Source organism: Solanum pennellii, chromosome 1 (assembly GCF_001406875.1).
Source record: "Solanum pennellii chromosome 1, SPENNV200".
NCBI classification, from domain to species: domain Eukaryota; kingdom Viridiplantae; phylum Streptophyta; class Magnoliopsida; order Solanales; family Solanaceae; genus Solanum; species Solanum pennellii.
The window spans coordinates 90,721,348-90,745,123 of record NC_028637.1 but is presented as its reverse complement, the minus strand read 5'-3'; the positions used below and the strand labels follow the sequence as shown (position 1 = coordinate 90,745,123).

Below are 23,776 nucleotides of genomic sequence, written 5' to 3'. Positions count from 1 at the left end.
CCGAATGAACAGGTTATGTTGCTACCTATGAAGTTTAGAACTTCAAGGTATGTGACCATTCTTGTTGTAAAATTTGTACCTTTTGCTGCTTCTGGGGTGGTTGCAGTTTGCTTAACATGTCATGTTTTCTGAACTATCCAAACATGCCAGTCTTTTTTCAGGTTTATTTACTTGGACCATGAGGTAAGTTATTTATCAGATGCACTTCACTAAGGACATTAGCTCGCACTTGAGTCTGTTTTTTTGTCTTTTCAATGTCTAATAAACAAGGGAGCCAATTTTCCCTTTTGAGATATAAGTATATTATATTTTTGATAAAGTAGATATAAGTATATTATATTTTGAGAGCCATGTTAAGAAAATATACAGAGGTTCAATTTTATTTTACTGGAGGATGTGAATGATGCAAACATACCAATCAAAATGAAGTGCTTTTACTTGCTGTGATCTCTCTGCACCATATGGCTGATATTTCTACCTGTGCAACATTTCCTCTTTATGGTGACTATATATTAGATTTTTCCACACATATTCTCCCCTCTCGTTCCAAACATTATTTCGTATTTCGTATTATGTATTAGATTATTCCACATACATTTCAGATTTCATATAGTCATCATGAGTATATGTATTAGACTATGACAACCTCAAGTAGAAAAACTTGGGGTTTTACAGCTTATTGAAATGCGTTTAATTAAATGAGATGACATATTTTATAGGGTTAACTTAGTTACCTAATAGATGAATACTTTATTAGGAGTTGAGGTTTCAATTGTAACAGAAGCTAGCTGTAGAAGAAAACTGGGTATTTAAGTAGAGAAGGGTAGAACCCATTCTCCACTGAATCTCAAACCATTGGCCACTAGCACTAGGGGATTTTTCAGTTATAAAGTAGAAGTACATTAAATTGAATGTTTCTGATAACTTTTGAGTGAATAATAGGGGAATCTACTTTGTGCAATTGAATGTGGAATTTGAGATAGGGCTCCTGTTTGACCTTTATTAACTACTTCTAATGTCCCCATCCTGACCTTCACTTGTTGACTGACAGGATTTAATAGATTGTGAGATCAAAGTGTACAACAAATGGCGTTGTGTTGACCAGAATGGATCCTCAGGCTTTTATCAGGCTGTCAATAGGGTCGTTGGGGTTGAGACTCTCTGGGACAACTTTAAATGGTACAAAATCAGGGATAAGTGCACTCTCTTCTCCCTGTTTATGCGAGATCCGTCTTCGAGGTTTCCCTGTACAGACATCATCTGTTCCCTTTATTTCCTCACCTGAAGCTACCGTGGATATTCACAATGTTGCATCCAGCTTTTATCTTGAAGAATCTGATTTAAAAGCCTTACTTGAACCTGGGTGTTTTTATGCGCCTCACGCATGTCTAGAGATAGTTGTATTCACAGGACACAAAGGTGGCCACTGTGGAGTTGGTATTAAGAGACAGCAAGTTGGGACTTTTAAGTTGGAAGTAGGTCCTGAGTGGGGTGACGGAAAGCCAGTCACTCTGTTTAATGGCTGGATAGGAATTGGCAAGAACAAACAGGATACTGGAAAACCTGGAGCGGAGCTTCATTTGAGAGTAAAGCTGGACCCTGATCCAAGATATGTTTTCCAGTTTGAAGATAAAACGAAACTAAGCCCCCAGATAGTACAGCTTCAGGGAAACATCAAGCAACCTATTTTCAGTTGCAAGTTTAGTCAGGACAGGTACTATATGGTTCTTTTTATTTTTTTTTCAAATATGCTTCAGTTCAGGGTTCTAACTTTAAGTTGGTTTATTTCTATTTCTTACTCTTCAATCTGTCTGTTTGTAGTTTTTCACCAGAGACTATATATAAAGTGCATTTAGAAGGCTTATCTTGTCTAACCATGTTTTCCTTCCACAACTGATTTTAGAATTCGGGTCATTTCTGAAATTGTTGTGTGTTATGCTGAACTTACAGGGTATCTCCGGTAGATCCATTAAATAATTTTTGGTCAAATTCAGTTGATGGTTCCGAACTTGACATAGAGAAAAGAGAGAGGAAAGGATGGAAAGTGAAGATACACGATCTCTCTGGCTCGGCTGTTGCAGCAGCGTTCATAACAACTCCGTTTGTGCCATCAACAGGTTGTGATTGGGTTGCCAAATCCAACCCAGGAGCTTGGTTGATTGTTCATCCTGATGTTTGCAGGCCCGGATGTTGGCAGCCATGGGGAAAGCTTGAAGCATGGCGTGAACGTGGGATCAGAGATACCATTTGCTGTCGCTTCCATCTTCTATCTGAGGGGCAAGAAAATGGTGGCGATCTCCTCATGTCTGAGATCTTGATCAGTGCAGAAAAGGGTGGTGAGTTCTACATAGACACGGACAGACAGGTTCGAGCAGCGACGAGTCCATTGCCTAGTCCAAGAAGCAGTGGAGACTTTGCAGCACTAAGTCCTGTTGCAGGCGGCTTTGTCATGAGCTGTCGAGTACAAGGGGAAGGGAAATGCAGCAAGCCCCTCGTGCAACTTGCCATGCGACATGTGACCTGTGTGGAAGACGCAGCCATTTTCATGGCGCTTGCTGCTGCAGTTGATCTTAGCATAGAGGCATGCAGGCCTTTTCGCAGAAGGCTACGGAGAAGTAGTCGCCATTCCTGGTGATGTATGCACATAATGATAGGGCGATACCGATTGATCTCCTTCTCTAATGAAGTAAGCCAGGCCATTGTTGTATTTCTCCTGATTGTTGTAACTTGTAACAACTTGACGTCATTGTATAGAACCAACTTAATCTATATATTTATGAACTATCTTCTCAAAAGTTGGTTCATTTTGGTTATTACTCGCGCAACGGTTCAACGGACAAGATCCTCAGGACCATCATGGTTCTGTTATGTCCTCGCCATCTAAATCAAATCTGAACAACATTATCTGAATGCAAGTACCAGGAAAGACAAATCTAAGTTCATGTTTCACTGCTACACATAAGGAACATTTCTACGCACGTATATAGATCTTGGATGTTAACTTGTAGCATACGTTTTTAACCTTGGTCTTGAGTCGTTAACTTAAACTATACAATACCTACCAAGAATAATGGATGGGGCACAAATTTCTAGGAACTCAACCAAATGAATAGACCAGCAAAAGTTGACAAAACAATCCAATCGACTAAGGTAACATACTTCTCCCCAGAAAAAAGGGCCACTATGCTGTAAGCAAAACAATCCAAGAGCAACAACCAGAAATTGCCAAAATCTTGAATATAAAAGTCACATGTCATTACAATAGATAATGGTACAATTACTTTTACAAAACGGCCTGAAGCTCGACTAGTTACTCCTCCCTAGCTTACTATGAGAACAATGCTGCAAATTTACCATCTTCCTTGAGCTTCTTCCTCTATAGATAAATATACCTACAACAACATTCTGGCTAACACAGATAAATCTGGTTATCCAAAAATTTATAACCATCCTATAGCACTACTACTTGGTAGGTAATGCGACTAATCTTGTTGATGCTTATTTAATGTTTTCTCTCCCATTTACTTTCCCTTCTACCATCCCGTTCTCTTCGTTCCACAATTTGCCTAGGCTTACTCCCCCGGGGACCATGCCTTTGAGACGACCCAAAGTTCATGGACGGTCCCTCAAGTGCTGATACCAGGTCTGCGTCCCCAATACTCCCTGTGTCCCCTGAGTCTTTACTACCATCAAAGTTTTCTTCATAGCTGCTGCCACATTCATCTCTGTCGCGTGATTGTAGAATAGTTGGATGTTGGCCAGTGAACTGCCTAGCCCCTGATAGAACAACAGTAGGCATGGTTACCATTGATGAGCTCGTCGCAGTTTCAGGCTGTGTCATCCCTGTACTTGTTCTGGTCCCTTCATTACCTGCTCTTCCAATTTCCCTTTCACGGTATCTTTCTCGCGCCCTACTGCATTAGATTGAAAAACACATCAAGAGAGGATTCCTTGGTATTCAAAATTCTGTTGCACTAAACCACTGTATTTAACAATTGTCAAGAGCAAAAAAATAATCCAATATAAGTCGGTAATAGCACTCCCTGTTGACACTTAATACTGAGTGAGAAACAGACCAAGTTATTGCTGCTTGATGTTGCAACCATTTTGTTGACAAGAGAGAGAGAGAGAGAGAGAAGAATAGGACAAATATGATTTATTTACTCCACTGCCACCATTTTTGGAGGCAGTGCTGTGAGATCTACATTAAACAGCCTTTGAATGTACTGTCGAGACCATGATATCATTTCTCACAACCAGAATCCCATGGACATAAGCAACAAACGCAAGAAAAGAATTACCCATCAAATTTAGTGCATTCATAGTACATAAAACAACACTACTTTTGCATAAGATTAGAGGGCATTTCTTCTCATCTTGGAACAAGAAAGGGACTCTTCAAATCTTACATGACATTACAATGAGGTGCTCAATCAATTTGTACCATCTATATGCATGACTAACATTGCATTCTTGAGTTATTCCCACTGAACAGTAGGAATTCTTTTCTTTGTAGAAGACAATTCAATAGCCATGAGAAAGAAAAGCTAGAGGAAAGAATTACTGACTCAACCATTGGAAAAATGCAGTATTTTCATGTCCATAAAAACAAAAATATTTGCCTGAAGAAAAAAGTAATTCCATGTTCATCTCGAACCAAGGTAAATCTTGTGGTGATCTTATATGACATCAAAGCAACAAGCCTGAACAATTTAGAAAGACTTTATGTGCATGGCAAGAGCTTCCACCTGTTTATGCCTTGGCATTCACCCTTGCCATTATACAACATAACCCAGACATAAGAGAATTCTTATGTCAACAGGCAATAACTAAAGCAAATGTTGCAGTTTTGAAAAATGAAAAGGGGCGGTGAGACCCCCCCAGAGGAAGAGGTTTCGGAAGGAGTCTGACCCAAAGATTAACCTAAACAGTTTTCTCAACACAGAAGATTCAGATGCCACAAAACATTGCTATAGTTTACCATGAATCAAAAGTATTAGGCAACAAAACTTACCCACTATTTGTGGATGAAAAATCTCGTCTCGATCGAACTCCAGATTCAACTTGCTCAAGTTCTCGTTGCAGTTCTCTCTGCAAAAAGATCTCAGGTGAAATCGGCATGCAAGACTTCCACTCCATCATATGAATTAAATCTAATCTAGCATAATCATTTACGATGAGGATACAAGCAGGGCAGAGCTACAGCTAAGAAAAGGTGGTCAGCCGAACACCCTTCGTCAGAAAATGTGATTGTGTATATAAGTAAAATATCTCTATTAACTAGATATCTTAATCAATGACCATGCTTAAACACCAGTGTTTTGGGAGGCGAGAAGCGGAAAAAAGCGACGAGAGCTCGCTTCACAGAAGCGAGAAGCGTGAAGCGAAGCGCGCGCTTTTTTTTTTTTTAAAAGCGACATTTAGTATAAAAATAAAAAAATATTAAATAACTAAATAGAGGTAATATAGTCTTAAATTAAAAAAAAAAATAGATAGTCAATAATACTCATAAGTCATAACATATAAAGCAAAAAATCAAAAACATAATTAAATCAGAAAGACTCAAACTCCTATTCTTCAACAAGATCCTCAAACTCTTCAAGTGTCATAACCAAGGGTTATAATTGGTCATCTTCTTCATCATCAGAAGTGTCAAAAATATAAAAAAAAAGAGCTGCTAGCATACACACTGATCACAAAATGAAAAAAAAAAAAAAAGAATTGAAAAAAAACAGAGGAGGCAGTCAGTAATTGTGAACAAAAACAGAGCAGATCGCAGCAGATATGAAGAGAAGAAGAGAAGAAGAAGAAAAAACTACAGCAGTCGCATCGTGAAGAGAAAAGAAACTCACAGAGATGAAGCAAAGGCGAAGATTGTATATTTCAGGAGAAAAGGAACTCATAGAGATGAACTAATAAACATCGGTTAAAACTTACCTGCAATCGCGGTCGAGGAGTGAAGAGAGACACAGTCTCAGGCGCGGTCGTGAAGAGAGAAGAAGCGAAAAAAGAGTCGTGAAAGAAAAATTATGTTATATTGTATATTTCAGATTATTTTTTTTTTAAAAAAACTATTTTTTTTAAAAAAAAACCCTAATTGTCGCTTTTTTAGAAAAAGCGCGCTTTATTGCGCTTTTGCCTTAGTGTCGCTTCTCGCTTCTTTATCTGAAGCGAGCACCTTTTTCAGATCGCATCGCCTCAGGAGAAAGAAGCGCATTGGTGTCGCCTCGCTTTGAAGCGCGCTTTTTTGCGCTTTTCAACACACTGTTAAACACAACAGAGGTTGGCAATCCAGTGGTAAGGATGCTCATTTGCCTCTTTGAGGTCCTAGGTTCGATTCTGTCCCGCTACGTTTTAACACAATTTTTTATCTTTCTATTTCTAGCCTTAAATTTTATTACAATTTATTCAATGAATTTATTAACCTAATAATTAAGATTTTATTGTTTCTATATATTTTTGATCCGTATTAAGTGAATTGTTAAATCTTGTTACAGTTTATTCAATGAACTTATTAACCGAATAATTGAGATTTTATTGTTTTTATATATTTTCGATCCATATTAAATGAATTGTTAAAGAGTATAACATAGTCTTCTTTATATTTTTCGATCCGTATTAAGTGAACTATTACACTTTATAATTTTAAGTTGTCATATGTTTTGGTTAAATGATATGTAATTTAATTTTAGTGGTGCACCCACCCATCAGTTAAAAAAAGTTTGGTGCACCCACTCAGCTAAAAAAAATTCTCTCTTAGTTTGAACACCCTTGACGAAATTTCTGGCTCCGCCACTGGATACAAGTTCTTTATACCGAATGGTGTCTCGCACTAACTTTTAAGATTACAAGGAATGATTAATCAGGTATAAAGGTAAGGGTGAAAGGTCCACACACTCTGCTGATGGAAATGTGTAGGGCTGTAGGCTGTTAAGGCTGATTAAGACAAACAATTTAAGGAGAGAGCAACCAGGAACTGAGGCAATATTTAAATAGGAAGGAAGAGACAAAGGAAAAAGCAAGAAGAAAAAACTCGGAAAGAAACTTAAATAAAGTAAAAAAGATAATTTGTATTAGGAGTCTGAATTCCCTGAACAAAAAAGAAGCTTTTTATTTTTATGAAGCTGACATGATGTTTACTGCTGATTTACATATTAAAAAATGTGTATCACAAGATATCCACTATATTCAGAAAAGTCAATCGGCATAAAGGGAAATATCGTTGATGCAAATAAAACCTAAGCATCCACTAGGCATCATTTTAATCGGTCTAGTTTGAAACACTTTGCCCTAGCTGTCATAACCAAGGGATGACAAGTGAGCTATGATCATTCTTGCATACCTGCGCTTGCTTTTCTTTCTCTAGATCAAGGCTGTGTCGCAACTCCCTGGTTTTTGTACGTTCAAGCTCCAGTATACGTTGTCTCTCAATCTCCTTTTCTACTTCAGCCATCCTCTCTCTAAAATAGTAGCATCATGTAGACATTTTACAATTAACATGTAATCATCAAATAATGTAGCACGAGATTTGAGGGACACTAGAAAAAACCTATCTAGCTCTTGTAGAAGTTCAGCTTCTCGAAGGGCTGCCTCTTCCAAAAACTTTTGCCGGGCATGCCTATCGAGTAGTTTCCTTTGCCTGCGTGCTACAACCTCCTCTTTGAGTTTGGCCTTTTCTCTGGTAAGAAGAGATACACAGAAGAGCTTAAATAGATAAGTCTAAGGTCAATCTCCTCTAATTCTTTTCTGCCTTGAGAAGATGAATGTAGAACTAATAAGAGTCGTCAGATAGAATCGTGTGTTTCATTTTCTTCAATCAATCAGTTCTACTGAACATGGGTGGAGATCGAGGTAGGAGATGAAAGGCAAGATGCTCTATTGAAAGTTAAATTACTAATATCAGTTCACATCGGCACAGCTGCATGGATTAGTCAGTAGAGAGAATTAACCAGAACAAATCCATAGAGAACAACAAACTATAGTCTAATGCAAGATAACCTTTATCCTGCATCAAATACATATAGGAGACCACCAACCCCACATTTTATACAAGTGAATCACATACATCGAAAGACATCTCAGTTACCCTAAAGAAAAGTACAAATCTAAGCAGTGTGTAATGAATTCACCAACCCCTCAAACAGGTCAAAAGACAACAGGGAAGGGGGGGCAAAGAGGGGTAGCAAACAGAAAAGTAGGTATACGATAACATTCAAACAAGTGCAAGTTGATATTCAAAGTGATGCATAAAAATAAATAAAGAGTCAGCATGCCCAGGCAAACAATTGAAACCCTGATACTACAAAGTAACAGTGAAGTATGGATGTATGCAGAAATCCATGATAAACTAATGATCAGCTTATTTCGGAACACTCAATCAGCAACCAGAATAAACGAAAAGATAAAACTGTTCAATTAATACAGCTACAAAATACAACTCTTATCCAAAGTATATATAGATTGTAGTTAGTGCATACAAGGATTTGATTTCCTCTTTGATTTGCTGCAAGCGGTTATCTTGCCTTGCCGAATCTGCACAATAGAATTTCAAAAGGTGAATGTCAGAAAATATATGTGCCCCCGTCAATCGGTGTAATTGAAAACAAATTAGCTGAAGCACTTTGCTCTGCAGTAGTTTACACAACAGTATGAAGTCAGCCTTTTATTCAGTGGGAGCACCTAGCAGTCTCACTTACAAGAAAACATGCACTGATATGAAGGATACAATTTTGTGTTCCAAAGCATACAAAATATGAACATATTATTAGAAAGTATTACCAGTTAGGAATGGAAGCTGATGCAAATCTTTAAATTCAGCTGATAATTCCTGCATTGTTTTTTCCTTCTGAAGAAGTTCCATTTCAATCTCAGCCTCCTCCAATTCCTTGAAGAATTGAAGCTACAGTGTCAAGAGAAAAGCTCAAGTAATAATGAATGTCATAAAGCTACCAAATCCTTACCAGAACTTTTTCGTGGCATTCCTTTGAGAAAAAGTCAAAGTATGAGTTGATTGTGGACAAATCAGATATGACCTGAAAAATTGAACGAAAAAATGGGTACCCAATACAGCATTCTAAAAGATAATTAAGGTCAAATTAGAGAAAATATGGTTTCAAGAAATACAAGAGGGTACTAATTACTAGTTGATGGAACTATCAACAGAAAGATGCCCAAACAACGAAATGAACAACTAATAGGACAAGGGAAAGAATCAAAATGAAGAGTTTAGAAACAGGAATCAATATAAACTGCCTTATGCTTATTATTCTACAAGAGATAAGACAATAATATGAAGAAAGGCCATGAAAGGTTCAAGGGCTAGCTACAATAAAGAGAACTGAATTTTACTAACTTCTCTTCTTAGCATTTTGATTTATTCTCATTTTTCATTCTCACTTCAAATTACCTATTATTATTTCTTACATTGCAGGGTCTTTAGTCGTTGGTAATAGCAGGGCTTATTCCTAAAATGTCCGTGTTAGTGTCAGAGAAGTCTGTATGCTAGATATGATGTACCCCTTTTTCTTTAGCAGTTAACATATCTATTTTAGACAAAGAACTACACCAAAGGTGTTCTTCAGTAATAATTACAAGTACTATTCATATGAGCAAAACCTACCACCTAAGCCTCATAACTAATCTGAAACACTAGGAATGTCCTCTGCCTCTTGAGTCCTGAGGATATTCATGAATACGCCAAAAGTAGAAAAGCACTAGACAATTAATCTTCAACCTCTAAAGAGAAATACTCTTATCTTCAAAACACCTTTGGTTTCTCTCCCTTCCAAATTGTCCACCAGATGCAAGCTAGGACAATCTTCCATTTCTCCTTCTATTTCTCCCTCGATTTTTCCCTCTGTCCTAACAGATTATCATATCTATTCCAGTAAGCTAAAACTTCCAATGTACTCCTTGGCGTAGTCCACCTGATTCACCTCTGTGATGAAAATCTGTCAAAATTGTTGTCACTCTTTTTATGAGAATTAGTACTGTTGTATTCTTCAGCATTAAGGAAAGCTGACCACCTCCAAGAAATTACAAGGTAATAAGGTTAGACTCTAAGCTTTACAGAGCACCTAATAAATCTACCATCTCATCTAATTCCTCTATACAGTTCCCTTTGCACCAAAAAAAATAAAGACACTAAACAGTTCCATTTCACATCATGCATGAACTTGATCTTGTCTCCAAAACATCTCCCATTTCTTTTTCCTTACAGTCCACCATATACATGAAGGTATTATACTCCACCATTTTTTCTGATTCTTGCCACCCCCTCTTCTCATCCAGAAGCTCATCAAATCAACAGTATGCTCACGCATTGTCCATTCAGTCTTTGTGAAACTGAGGAAGAGGTTCCACAGTTGTGTAGTGAACTTGCAATTCAGAAAAAGATGGTTATTTGTCTCCCCAGTTTCATTGCATAAAAAATATCTTGTCACTACTAAACTCTCCTTCTTTTGTAGAACCTCGTGATGTGTAAGGCATGCTCTCTTCACCACTAGCCAAGTGAAGCATCCATGCTCTTTCAGATGTTTGGGCACTCACCTTGCATCACACTATTGCCCTTGTACATTTTATTCACAGAGAAAATCCCATCCCCGGATATCTCCATTTCAGTTTATCAGATTGTACAGTAGTGCCAGGAAAATTCTCCACTTCACTCAATAAAGTTGTAACCCTATCTACATCCCAGTCAGTTTCAAGAAAAAAACATCTAGGACATAGCTTCAGATCCCCTTTCCATTAGCTTATCTTGATTTAGGACAACTTGTTTTGCCACTAAGCTTGTAAAGCACACTACCTAGTGTGGAATCTTGACTTCCCATATTATCTTCCAAGGCCAAAACTCAGATTCTTTAGCACTAAGGGGGTCTTCGGGGCTTAATTGAAGTGATGAATGCTTGAGGCAAAGCGCCCAATCTGCATCATACCTAGCTCTAGAGCCTAAACATGCTCTGGCACACTTCTGCCAATATTTTTTCTAGTGTTGTGCAATTACAGCTATTTCCTAGAGAAAACTCATCAGTGTGCCTCTTTACAATGAGCAACCTTTTACTATAGTAGTGTATTCATAATTTTTGTTGAGAATATAATTAAGTAAAGTCTACTCTCTCTAACAACATTAACTTTTAGATGAGATGGTCACACACTTTCACATGATATTTGAGCAGGCAGAGGTCATGGGATTGAATCACACCACACCCATTAATAAAAAAAGAAAAAAGAATTTCATGTGCTTAACCCATGAAAAGATCAGGCCCCCACATGAGAGGGCATGTTGAGAAATTAATTGAGTACATTAAGTGTGCTCTCTTTGACAACTTAAGCTTTTAGATGAGATAGTCCACAGAAGTCAACAATTTGCAAACTCATGTTAGACCATAAGATTGTTGGTTTACTAAAATGTTACACATATTGTCCCACACTGAGAAAAGGTATTATATATATTGTATATAATCCAATGAACACATGTATCCTGTACCCTATAATTCTCTCCTCCACTGTTAGTTCCCCACAGGAGAGAAATCAATACAAATGTGAACAGGAAAAGACCACATCAGACATTGAACTAAAAAGGAATGATGCTGATGCTGATTGCTACCTTAAAATCAAATATAAATCAGCTGATATTTTTATCATAGAAAACAATTATTAGTTTTAGTCAAACCAAATACCATGGGTGTTCTAGATAATGTTCAGGGGTACAACTGGAGTTACTTTATACATACCGTGTCAGATGGTAAGTGGGACATCTTAATGAAATATAGATCATTAACAAGAGACTTACTGGATTAAGATTGCATATACCTGAAGGATTGTTTCGCGTGTATGACCAAAATCTGGATCCATTTGCTGCTGGGAATTTGAAGAGAGAGCTTCTTTCAACATCTTTTATCCATACAAAGAAGTTCACGTTAGATGGAGTTCACAAGAATAATGTTGTTAAGCTAATAGCTAGATAATTGGAGAAAGAAAAAAGAGAACAGGAATTTTGATGTTCAAAAATTCTATACATAAATTACTAAGAACGTGACAAATGAAAACAGGTCTCTAAATTGGTCTATTACCTCTTTAGCCTCATCCCCTTCATTTCTCAGTCTACATAAAGCTTGGCAAGTTCTTTTCTCAAGTCCGACAGGAAATCTTTCTGGAAAAATGAGACAAAATGGATAGCACAATAAGCACAATACTTACAGAACTCAATCTTGTATCTACTTTTGGTTGTAATAGAAAAGTACAAAAAAACTATACCATTTCCTCCTAATGCAAAACTTTCAATACCGCTCCAAATATTTTCAGGAATAAGTGAAATATCTTCAACTGGAGAGTATAGGCAAATACTGGCAAAAAGTATAATAGAAAGTTGCGCTAATGGTCCTTCACAGGTTGGTTGTGATAGTTTTGTCAAACACTGTAGAACTGTATCAGCTGCTGCAAGAAGTGATTGCAAGTTGCGTCTTTCAGAGAATGGTACATAGTTTACAAGAAGAGCCATTGCGTGGATTCTTAAACGCTGTGATGGGTCAGATGAAGCCAGCAAAGCTACCTGATCCCATGTACCAGAAACCAGCGCAGATATAATCGGCTCACATGCAGAAGACTTACTTACTGATGAGGCTACTTTATCGCAAATACTAGAACATAATAAAGCAGACCCACTATGTCCATCTTGGCTCATGAGCCTCCCCAGGTGTTTAAGTGCAATAAATCGTTGTTCAGGCTCCGGATGGCAAAGCATGAAAGAGAACAGATCAATCAGAGAACCTTCACATTCATGGTAGGTGTGGATGCCTCTTTCACATAGCTGAGAGATCCATTGATCACTGTGAAGCCTCCAACCAATACTTGGGGCACCATGCAAGAAATTTTTAACTGCAGAGCATACATTGCTAATTACACTATGCAAAGAGAAGCGTTGAGGAACAGCAAGTACAGAACCAAGGATCACAGAAGCAAGCTCCCACAAGTGGTTCTTCTGAAGCAATAGAATCATTTCTGCAAGTCCTTCAAGACTGATTTTCCAAAAATCAGTGAAATCTGAAATACTTTCCATCTTGAGCAGAATTCCCTCTTCACTGCCTTCAGAAACTGGAACTTTCTCAGCAACCAAACTTAAGCATCTTGAGTACACGAAACTTTCTGCACAAACAAGGGCTAGACTCTCTGCTAATTTATGGTGAATCCTAAAGCATCGTTCAATAGTTGGATTTAGCTTAGAAATGAGGGCTTCTAGGTCCTTTAAGAATCTTACAACTTCCACAACTTTGAGATGAGACTTCTTGTTCACAACAGCATTATCATCCATGTTTGCTTCATTCATCTCAGTTGAGTAGATATCCAAAAGGAAAGATGAGTGCTGTTCAGATCTATGATCACATGGTGCAGAATCCATTTCAGACAATGGAGATATAGCGTAGGGAATGACACCCCAGCCTCTCAATATCTCAAGGAGCAAAACTCTGCAATTTCTTACTACAGCCTGATATGCACAAAGATAATCATGAAATGAAGTAGTTGGCTCACAAGAAGCAAAATCGGCACAGGATATAGAAGACTGCAATAGTTCAACTTTGCGTTGCAAGGATAGATCAGGAAACACCGATGCCAAAACAAAAATTGGCATAGCCCTGCATAGTCCATCCTCTCTTAAAGTGTTATGATTCTCATCTTTGATGAGGTCAAAAAGTTCATCAAAGCATAATGATTCTAAATTAAGACAAGAATCATCACTCACTAAGTTTTCATTAGCAGAACATTTTCCCAAAGAATATGAGATAATTGGCTTTACCAATTGCAACACTGAACTGAGAAATGACACATCACAATATGAAGACCTACACAACGAAACAAGAACTTGCATCAAGGTTGGTACTTCTGGTACCAGTGCTTCCATGTGCTCAGCTACAATGGCTTCAAGCACATAAAAGACAATTGCTTTTGCATTCTTGGCAACAAAACCTTTTGCAAACCCAGTAGATCTTCTAAAAAAAGGGTGGTTCTCTTCTCGAACAAAAGGCCACGAACAAAAATCAGAAAACCAACATAATAAATCTGGTACAACAGCAGAAGAAAAAGATTTTAGTTGCAAAGCAACAGCCTCCAATATAGATTCCCCAAAAACTTCAAACTCTTTTTTCAAATTGGGAAAGAACTGATTTATGTCCGAGTATATAACAGAAAAAGACTGATCTCCATTCTGTGGACTACAACTTTCACCCCTTTTCCTAGAACTTGAATTGCTACCACATTCTTCAATTTTCTTGTCATCTTTCTGCTCCAGGTAGCCTACTACAGCAAGCTCATCTGAAAATAGAGACAGGAGATATGTCAACTGTGAAAGATCTGAGACAAGGAAGAGTTTCTCCTTCTGATACTGTTTAGCAGTACGAGATATTGCCATCCAGCCAAGAAAACGGGCAAGAGGGGAAGTTGAAGATGAGAATGCAGGTATTTTCTGCAGCCAAGCTGAAGCAGGAACTAGATTAGCAAACCGGAAACCACTCCTGTAGTTAATTGAAAGCTCGGACCCTTCATCACAACCACTTGAAGCAATTATCAATCTCTTAAGAAGAATCCAGCGACGTCGAACTGCCTGCAGCTTCCACTCATTAAACTGGACAGTTCCTTCTTTTAATTGATAGTAAAAAGTTCTCAGTTGCTGGTTTAAGTGCTCAGCCGATTTTATGATTGTGTCAACAATGAGCACAGGAGGACAGTTCAATCTAGTTCCAGAGTGCAATAGAAACAGCAGAATTTGCAATAGTATCTCATGTGTCGGGTGCTCCTCCTTTTGCAGGCGATGAATTAAAAAATCACATATAAGTGCTTGATTTTGGCGAAGTAAGGTTATAGCATCTGCTGATTTTATATCTTGCTGAGATAAATCAAGTTTTTCATCATTCCCTTCAACATAGGGAGTCATACATTCCCCATCTGAGTTCTGCTGATACTTCCTGTCAAGCTCAGCTGCTTCAAGCATTATTTCAAGAACAAATTTGTCTCTTTTCCTCTCAAGATCAGCTACAATTTTGAAGTCATTGTCCTCGTTAAAAAGTTCTTGAAGAACAGAAACCTCGTGGTTTTTACACGGCTTCTTAGTACTCAGTTTGTTCATAATAGGTGAACTATCCCTGGAAGACACCATAGAGAACGGATTAACATAGCACTCTGCTGCTAAAAGCAAAGCATCTATAGCAGCATCATGACCCTCAGGAGTGATCTCACACTGCGAATGCAAGTCCAACGCTAAACGCCTAAATTCAGAAGCTTTCGTCTGACAATCTCGGTAACTTACAAGCTGAAAGTAATCATCATGCAGATTAGAATACTCAACAGTATTATCAACAGCAGATAGCAAGCCATGGTCAAACTGATTGTTTGTGGACTTCTCAACAATGTGATTAGTTTCCTTCTTGACATCAGAACTCAAGTCTCTGCACTTTTTCTCCAGGCTCCCAGAGACTAGTGAGATTCTGTTGAGCTCTGGGGGGGAAAAGAGAAGGTTCACTTCCTCAGGGATGTCTCCTTTTCCAGTCATATCAGAATCAACTTTTGCATCAGAATCCTCATGACTTCCAGATCTAGAAGAAGCTCCAGCCTGGCGTAGGACAGAAGAAAGAGGTGAAACATTCAATAATTGTGGTGCTAGGAGCTCAACACTAGGAGATTGGCGGAGGTCGACATCAGAAGGAAGCTGCATGTGAGGCTCCAAAACTGAGAGAAGTACACTGCATATTCATTGATTCAAGACAAATTCAGTGCGGTCAAGCAGTATGCATATCTTGGGAAAAAGCTTACTATCATATGCACTAAAGCACTAGTTACCAGACAGAATTCAGGATACCAGGTAACTCTTTCACTATGACACATGGTACACCTTTATATATAAAATCAGCTCAATAAAATAGTAACTGTTTGGTTTCACCAATTACGGCTAGCAAAACAGCCCAATCGGATCGCCACAACAATCATTCCCATTAAAGTTCTTTTACCTGACGAAGCTTTTGCCCTTTTTTTGTTTCTCAAAGATGTACAGAAATCCTCTTTCCAAGATAATGAACAATATATGGACTACCTTTGTCCGGGCCAGGCACATTGACGCCAACAACTAAACAATCAAATCATTTACAAATTATAATAATAAGAATAGTCATAGGACAAAGAAAAGTAGTTCTTACTAGCTTAGCACCAGTCTTAAAAAACATTGAAAAGATGCTTAGCACCGATCCTATTTTCGATGTAGACTATCATTTTCCATTAGTACTAAAACATGTTTTGACCAAGTACTTCATACAGGAAATCTGTCTTTCTGACACGAATACAAGATAAAAATTCCAAAGTAGATTGGCAGCAGAATTGAACACGATGCAGGATATATTCAGAAAGAACTGAATTTTTATTTCACAATTAAGATAATTATGACCACTGGAATATATTTTATGCATTGAGTTTAGAACATCAGGATACCATCCAGATTGATGACATCTTACTCTTTCCAGGCATAGACTACCAAAGCGGCTTTTAAATTAAAGATATTCCTTTCATAAAACTAGACACTCTTTCAAAGCACTATCTCGCCTAGCTAACAAAATATCCTCCTAGTCTTAGGTCTGCAATTCAGTGTTCTCTAAAACTCTCGCCCTGAAGCTAGGTGCGAAATAAGTTGTGCAAAATAGATTGTATGCTTCAGTTCACTTAAGTAGCACTTGGCTGCACACACTAAGATGCTTCAGGCATGCACATTATTACCATGAGCTCCGTAAAAGATTTGCACATTGGCCATATAAAGGATGAATGGTCTCTTTAATATGTCTTGGCCAATCCTCACCTCTTGAGCTAGCTTTTAGGGTTGAGTTAGGCCAAAGATCCATTTCTTTACAAGCTGTCCTGAAGAGAGCCACATTGTCCAATAAGTACCTCGCTTAGTTATAACTTTTATTTTCTTTTATCTGCATCATTGTGGTTTGAGTTTATGGTCATTATACTTAACTACATATATTTTTTTTTATCTTTCCCTTCAGTTAGGCATTTCTTCATTGAAGCCCATGTTTTTCTATCTTTTCTTTCGATGGACCCATAAGGTGACATCTAACTCAGCAATCTGAATCTGCATCTCAGGAGGTATAAGTTCCTCATTGGCCATTGTTGTTCTTGATCAATTGGAAAAAGCCTGCAATCAGTTTTTGGGTTGGATTGTTTCTTACGTATATAGATAGCTTAGTTGACCATCACCATATTGCAATTTCGCAACTTTCAAAAGCTGGCATCACATAAAACAGGATATAAAAGCAATTAATGGCACTTTTACATCAATTAAATGATACAAGCCCCAAAAGGAAGTAAAGTATTTAAATATGCTAAAAAAACCAGTCTTAAAAACAAAACAGTAAAGAATCAAGAGGGGCTAAGTTCTGAATCATAAAATAGGACATAGAATGAAGTAGTTCCCACAAAGAAACTCAATGTTTCAAGAAAGACTTGTGCATCTTTCTATTACCTTGGAGCAACTGATCCGCGCCTCCACTCAGCTTCCAGAGAGGGGAGGACAGCAGGCTTGAGTACAGATGTGTGAATAACATTTAACGCAATAGCACAATTTTTCTCTTGATTTTCAAGGACAACTGAAGAAACGTTCCCAAAGGCTATAATGCTCTGTACAGGGGTTAATGCAGGATCCAGATACGGTTCTAGCATCTCAACAAGAAAAAGCACTTGGTGCTTAGCATCCTGAAATGATGAAGTTCCCAAATTTAAAAGCTTAAAGGTGTTAAATCGAACAGCTAAAGAGCAGTCATAAGATTCCATGAATAATACAACAACAACTACCCCTCAGTCTCAAACAAGTTGTGATCGTCTATATGAATCCTCATTTCTTCATTTAAGCTCATATCTTATCATCATTATAATATGATTCCCTGAATACTAATTGACAAACATTTCAGTCAAAAGATTACCTTATATTTGACCAAAATATCATCCATAACCCCAGATAAAGCTAAGACAATATATTTAAGGGCTGCACGTGCACGAGCAAATGAGTGGTGGGCACCCTGATACACATATTGTCCAAAGGTAAGTATTAATAAAAGTGTATATAATGAAAGAAAAATAAAAACACACACCTGGATTACAGGCAAAAGGTCCTCCAAAAGCTCAAGTGCTAAGTCAATCTGTATTAAAAGAAATCTAAGAAGAAAATTTTCACAAGCAAGGTTGCAAGGTAAAACCTAAATTCTACTACAGCCTACACAGCAGAGTAAGAAGAAAGTGTTGAATAACCTTGGCTATCACTTGAGGCATCCATGGAGCCAAGACACCAGAGCAAAGATCAATGAGCACACATGCAGCCCTCCCCTGCCAGTATGTGTCAAATAGATTTTAGTAAAGAGAACCAACTTCAGAACAAGAAAAAACAGAATTAGATACTACTGTAAAATATATTTTTTCAATTCATTTGTAACATCATCTTGGATTGTATCATTCGTTCCATCTCTATATTTAATTAAATAACTGCATAGGAACCATGTTGAGAATGGTAACCATACAGAAAAGCAGATAACAGGCTCATCTTCCCAGATAAAATTCACAGGTATTGAAGCAAAGGAAAAATACACTTGGCTGATCTTGCCAGATAAAAGTTCAACAGATAACAAACCACAGGCTGAGAAAGAAAAATGAAAAATGAAAAATGTTCAACATTAACCAAAGTGCAGATGTTGTGTTGACAGAACAGAACCTAAAACGAAGTGGGAAACCTACATTTGATGGTGAAAATGATGATAGGTAACCTGCACAAGCACGAAGCAGAGGACGATAAACTGATGAAGACGAAGTCCCAACAATCTGCACAATAGCAACTGTAATGACACTCTGGTTCTAGATTAAAAGAACATCAAAACAAAATTTATGAAAAGATATCATAGAACTACCTGGGACAGAGCTTTCTGTACAAAAGGTTGTTTCCACAGAGATAAATCTTCATCAATTGGGTCACTACTGTTGATACTAGGACGAAGTGCTTCAGGTCACAGAAAAGCAAGAGAAAATAAGAAAAGGAAAAAGAATAAATAATTTAACTTGTAATGGAATAGGTGGATGAGAGACACATCTTATATCCAACCAATGAGAGACTGACTCAAAAGTAAGTCACTAGAATTTCATCAGAAAAGTTGTTGTGGTAACATTAGCTTGAAGAATGATCAGAATACTGGCCAAAGAGATGGTACTGCCAGAACAGTCACAAAACAAGACACAGTGTTGCCAAAATGATCACCAGAAAGAGGAGCGGTTATGAGTAACAATCAACAGAAAGATACTGGAAACAATCACTAGAAAGAGGAGTTGTGCCGCCAGAGTAATTACCGAAGAAGGCAAGAGTAATAAGACATACGAAATAAAGAAAACTTAGGTCAGTCAAACAGAATAAGTCTGTGTACTAGTAGGCGGAAGCCATTTAAATCTCTACCAAGATCATAGAGACTCTAATATCGAGTGAAAATAAGAGAAGGAAAAATAATGAATGTAAAAGATGATGATAATGGAATACAAGATACAACAAACACACATTTAACTGACAACGGCCTACTTGAGTGTTAACACTGACAGTCTAACTACTACTCCCTCCATCCCATTTCACGTGAGGTAGTTTGACTGGCACGGAGTTAAAGAAAGAAAGGAAGACTTTTAAAACTTGTGGTCCAAAATAAATAATAAAAATTTGTGTGGCGGTATATCATTTCATTAAGGGTAAACTAGACATTTTATAATTAAATTGTTGCTTAATATAGAAATGCATCATTCTTTTGGACTGACTAAAAAGGAAAGTGAGTCACATAAATTGGGACAAAGGAGTAATATGTTTATATTCCTAATAGTAAGCATAATGAATGCTCTTCCATTACTAAAATACTCAAAGAGGATTCAATATTCAATGGTGAAGCCATCTAACTAAAAGACAGTCCTAACGGAGAGGAAAAAGGACTCTCCACAAAACCTTAAGGTCTCAAATTGATATGCACTTCAGGTATGAAACATGTCAGTTTTTTCTTTTTTATAATGATAAAGGAAAAAAGATAATCAATTTTGAGCAAATATTAAGTCAATGACACAAACTATCAATTAATTATGGAACCGCAAATGCGGTATACCTGGAAGCAATGCTTGAACTAGGGGCAATGCCAACCAAAAATCAGAAGCATTATCAGCCAACTTGCTGCAGAGCAGGGGCTGTTAAAATGAAATGTTGAATGTCAAACGAAGCATCAAGTATTAGTACACTTATGAATGCAGTGGTTTATCTATAGAAGAAAGCTTTGGTTGTGATTGACCTGGGATACACAAGCATACAGAACATGTAAAATCCCTTCTTCCACTAGGCCAATATCTAAGACATTACTGAAAATGGAGTCCCACATATATTCTGGTATCTTAAAGTCATCTCCAAATAAATCAGAGTAATCAGCAAAAGAAGGAGGGGCGGAAGGCTCAGATTGTGATCCTTCATCAGGCACTGAAGTTGTAATTTCACTACAAGAATGTGAAGCTTCTGGTGGCTTTATAGGCTCAAGAAACTTCCACAGAATCCAAGAGGCCTAGATATAAAACAAGAATTGAAATTAATATAAAAGCAAAGGTTACTTTTATTCTCATGAAACTTCAAATCACACAGTTTTGAACTCTCAACATTTTGGAAACAAAAAATGGAAGAGGCACAAGTAAATATTTGTATTTAGTTAAATCTTGCTTTATTTTCTTTCTGTTACGTATTCTAATTACTCAGAGGAAAAAGCGAAGGAAAATCTTTTTTTAATAGGGAGAAAGAGTTAAGTGTATTACCACTCTGCATATATTTCCCAGGTTAGAATCCTTATAAGCTTTCCTCAGTAAAATGAAGATGGCATCTGGACGAAAAGCCAAGTAACAAGATGTAGGGAAAATCAGGGAAGACATGAGACGTGATCTCCTAGGCTGCCATGATAAAAACATATAATTAGCCAGCAGCCATGCCATATAAGTAAGAAAGGTAACCACCTCAGTGACAAGTGTGCCTAAATCCTTTTACATGGCAGCAACATTTTCTTTCCACAATGAGCCAAAAAAGTAATAGATGAAATAATAGAGAACATTTAAAGATCCTCGTCAACCCAAAAAAATGCAAGAAAATATATGAAATAAAGCATAAAATAAATTCCTAAGCTGAGCCTGCAAAATTACAAAGGCTGGCAAAGCTCTTATAGAGATTAAGAACTTCAGAAATGAAAATAAAAAATGAATCATCAAAATAAGATTGGTCAGCGCATGATACAAAGTTGCAACCCTGTATACATCAAGTGTTGAGCCAGAAAGTGGAGTAAGCATAAATATGAAGGAAAACCTCCCCAAACTCCAAAGGATGCAGTACGTCTAGATTAGGTCAAGCTTCCCCCTCCCACATGTATAAGAGGCATTTGCACATACAGGAAATAAATATTACAAGGATATAAGGGCCATCGATACAATATACACATATACACTAGACAGGAAAAGTAAATCATGTCAGAATTTTGAGGCCATCCAATCTGCCTTTCTACACAACTGCCATTGACAATTGGGAAGGCTAGCTAAGCACTCCACTCCAGGAGAAAGAAGGGTTACCATGTTTTAGCAAATGAGAAGGAACACATGAGAAATCTCCTTCTTGTGTTCGTTAAACCAACTGTATGAAGATACTTCTTTTTTCCCAATGTGCTTAATGGGAATTGGTAAATTATATGTTCAGGTTGTTAAAGAAAAGTTCCCTCTTGTTTTCTTATCTGTATAAAACTAGGCTAAAGATTAACAATCAGGGTAGTTTTAAAGAAGTAACAGATAATCCGTATCCCAAGGAACAGTTTCCAGTCAAGAGTACAAGGAGGAAAAGTATTATTCCCTCTGTCCCAATTTATGCGGCACTCCTTCCTTCTTAGTTAGTCCTAAAAAAATGACATTGATATATTTATAGCAATTTACTCCCACACTCCGCTATACTCAAAATAGATGTCCACTGTCCAATTTTATAAATTAAGAGATAATTTATCACTTAGTTTCAAACTTACCTTTAATCAAACTTACCCTTATTATCAGGGCCCATCTCACCCAATCCCCAAAAATAAAAAATGCACAAGCACCAGGCGTGAGGTGGGGTGTTAAAGAATGATAAAAGTCTAACATTGGTGGTTAATGAGATGAGTGGACTCCTTATAAGGCTTGGACAATCTTCCTCCCTTTGAGCTAGCTTTTGGGGTGCCAAATCCATCCCCATTTGGGCTCCCAGTCCACGCTCCATTTGGACCTAGGCATGAAAGGGGTGTTAGAGTGGGTAAAAGTCCCACATTGGTCGGGGAATAGACCGGTGGTCTCCTTATATGGACTTGGGCAATCCTCCCACAATAATCTAGCTTTTGAGGTTGAGTTAGGCCCAAGATTCATCTTTACAATAACAATAGTCATTTCCCAATGCATTTCCAAAGCATTGAATTTATTATATCCAAAGGGTTATACAATTAACTCTTCCTTTTGAAGTTAGAAGTATGCTCTGCATACACACCATCCTCCCAAACCCCACTTCTGGGATTACACAGGGCATGTTGGTTATTGTCGTAAAGGGTAGCATAGTAAAATTGTCATTCTATTTATTGCTCTTTAAGGGGTATGCCAAGTCAATATTGGACAAATAAAAAATGGACGGAGGGAGTAACTTCAAAATGTTCATTGTACCCCTTATTTGTTTGTTTTTAGACAAAAGGTATTGTTGTTCCTCAGCATTAATGAATGCTGCCCACCTCCAAAAATTGTTAAATATTCACTGTACCGTTAATGACATGATTTATAGCCACAAAATGTCTAACTTAATTAAGACCACAGTTTTCAAAAGTCTTCTTTTGTTTCTTAAATTCAATGCACAGTCAATCACCACAGAATCTGGACGGAGGGAATACTATTTTTCCTTTCAGGGGGAGACAGTTACTAGTTAGTTTTTATGAGGTAAAAATTCACAAACTGCATGACAAGAAAAGCAGAGGAGCAGTACCCTATGCGTACCTCAAAATTCGATGATACAGTCAAAGCTATTACAGGTTGACTGTTTCTTGAAGCTTCAGATTCCGAAATATTGCCTACTGACCTGGCTGTTTCCCTGCTTAAGCAAGAAAAAAATAGTGAACAATAAATTTGTACTCAAGGAATGAAGCATATAGAATACTCACATCTAATACAAGAGCAATGAATATTCTTTAACTGGAATCAAGGTTGGGAACCATCTCGAAGAGGCTCAATAATAAATTACCAACAGCCGATGGTACCCGAAAGATGTGGGTAATCCACAATAAGAAAATTTTACCCAAAGGAATAAGCAATCCTCTTTCAATGATTAATAACAGCAATATAGAAGTTACCACAGGGTTCAAAAAAAATTAACTTCATACAAGATAATATCTATAGAAAGGGTCGACAAGGTTAAGGCTTCATTCATATGCTTCTGTCACAAAATGACTTCATATCAGTTTTATTCTCCATTTTATTTTATTTTTGGAAGTGGAAAAATTGTTTTCTCAGCATCAAGGGTATGCTGGCCACCTCCAAAAAGAGTAGCATTTACAGACTCTTATCAAATATATAATCTGATCTATATCTTCTATACAAAGTTTTTACACCAAAAAGCAAAGATACAAATACAGTTCCATTTAATCTGTCTAGGGAATTGGATTTATCTTCAAAACATCTTCCATTTACACCCACCCACCCCCCATATTTACCA

At 37.4% G+C, this 23,776-nt stretch overlaps 2 protein-coding genes across 4 annotated transcripts in view; one reads left to right on the top strand and one right to left on the bottom strand.

Annotated features, from left to right (window-relative positions):
- Positions 1 to 2,813, top strand: part of LOC107008098 — a 4,964-nt gene extending 2,151 nt beyond the window's left edge. The window contains exons 2-3 of the mRNA XM_015207007.1: positions 1,052 to 1,714; positions 1,951 to 2,813. Coding sequence (XP_015062493.1) covers positions 1,107 to 1,714; positions 1,951 to 2,635 — 1,293 coding nt within the window. The 5' untranslated portion in view covers positions 1,052 to 1,106 and the 3' untranslated portion in view covers positions 2,636 to 2,813. The remainder of the gene's footprint in view (positions 1 to 1,051; positions 1,715 to 1,950) is intronic.
- A 397-nt stretch (positions 2,814 to 3,210) lies between these two features.
- LOC107004567 overlaps positions 3,211 to 23,776 on the bottom strand; it is a 31,157-nt gene continuing 10,591 nt past the window's right edge. For 2 of the 3 annotated variants that reach the window (XM_015202816.2, XM_015202828.2), the window contains exons 7-26: positions 23,062 to 23,155; positions 20,839 to 20,970; positions 20,331 to 20,594; positions 20,151 to 20,229; positions 18,933 to 19,021; positions 18,763 to 18,846; positions 18,283 to 18,357; positions 18,126 to 18,173; positions 17,958 to 18,053; positions 17,501 to 17,730; positions 12,256 to 15,731; positions 12,072 to 12,151; positions 11,812 to 11,892; positions 8,961 to 9,032; positions 8,779 to 8,884; positions 8,478 to 8,532; positions 7,550 to 7,678; positions 7,343 to 7,460; positions 5,015 to 5,091; positions 3,211 to 3,914 (exon numbers count right to left, since the gene is read on the bottom strand). In XM_015202816.2, the coding sequence (XP_015058302.1) occupies positions 3,503 to 3,914; positions 5,015 to 5,091; positions 7,343 to 7,460; positions 7,550 to 7,678; positions 8,478 to 8,532; positions 8,779 to 8,884; positions 8,961 to 9,032; positions 11,812 to 11,892; positions 12,072 to 12,151; positions 12,256 to 15,731; positions 17,501 to 17,730; positions 17,958 to 18,053; positions 18,126 to 18,173; positions 18,283 to 18,357; positions 18,763 to 18,846; positions 18,933 to 19,021; positions 20,151 to 20,229; positions 20,331 to 20,594; positions 20,839 to 20,970; positions 23,062 to 23,155 (5,797 nt within the window). In that variant the 3' untranslated portion in view covers positions 3,211 to 3,502. The remainder of the gene's footprint in view (positions 3,915 to 5,014; positions 5,092 to 7,342; positions 7,461 to 7,549; positions 7,679 to 8,477; positions 8,533 to 8,778; positions 8,885 to 8,960; positions 9,033 to 11,811; positions 11,893 to 12,071; positions 12,152 to 12,255; positions 15,732 to 17,500; positions 17,731 to 17,957; positions 18,054 to 18,125; positions 18,174 to 18,282; positions 18,358 to 18,762; positions 18,847 to 18,932; positions 19,022 to 20,150; positions 20,230 to 20,330; positions 20,595 to 20,838; positions 20,971 to 23,061; positions 23,156 to 23,776) is intronic. The other variant, XM_015202821.2, reaches the window with a different exon arrangement.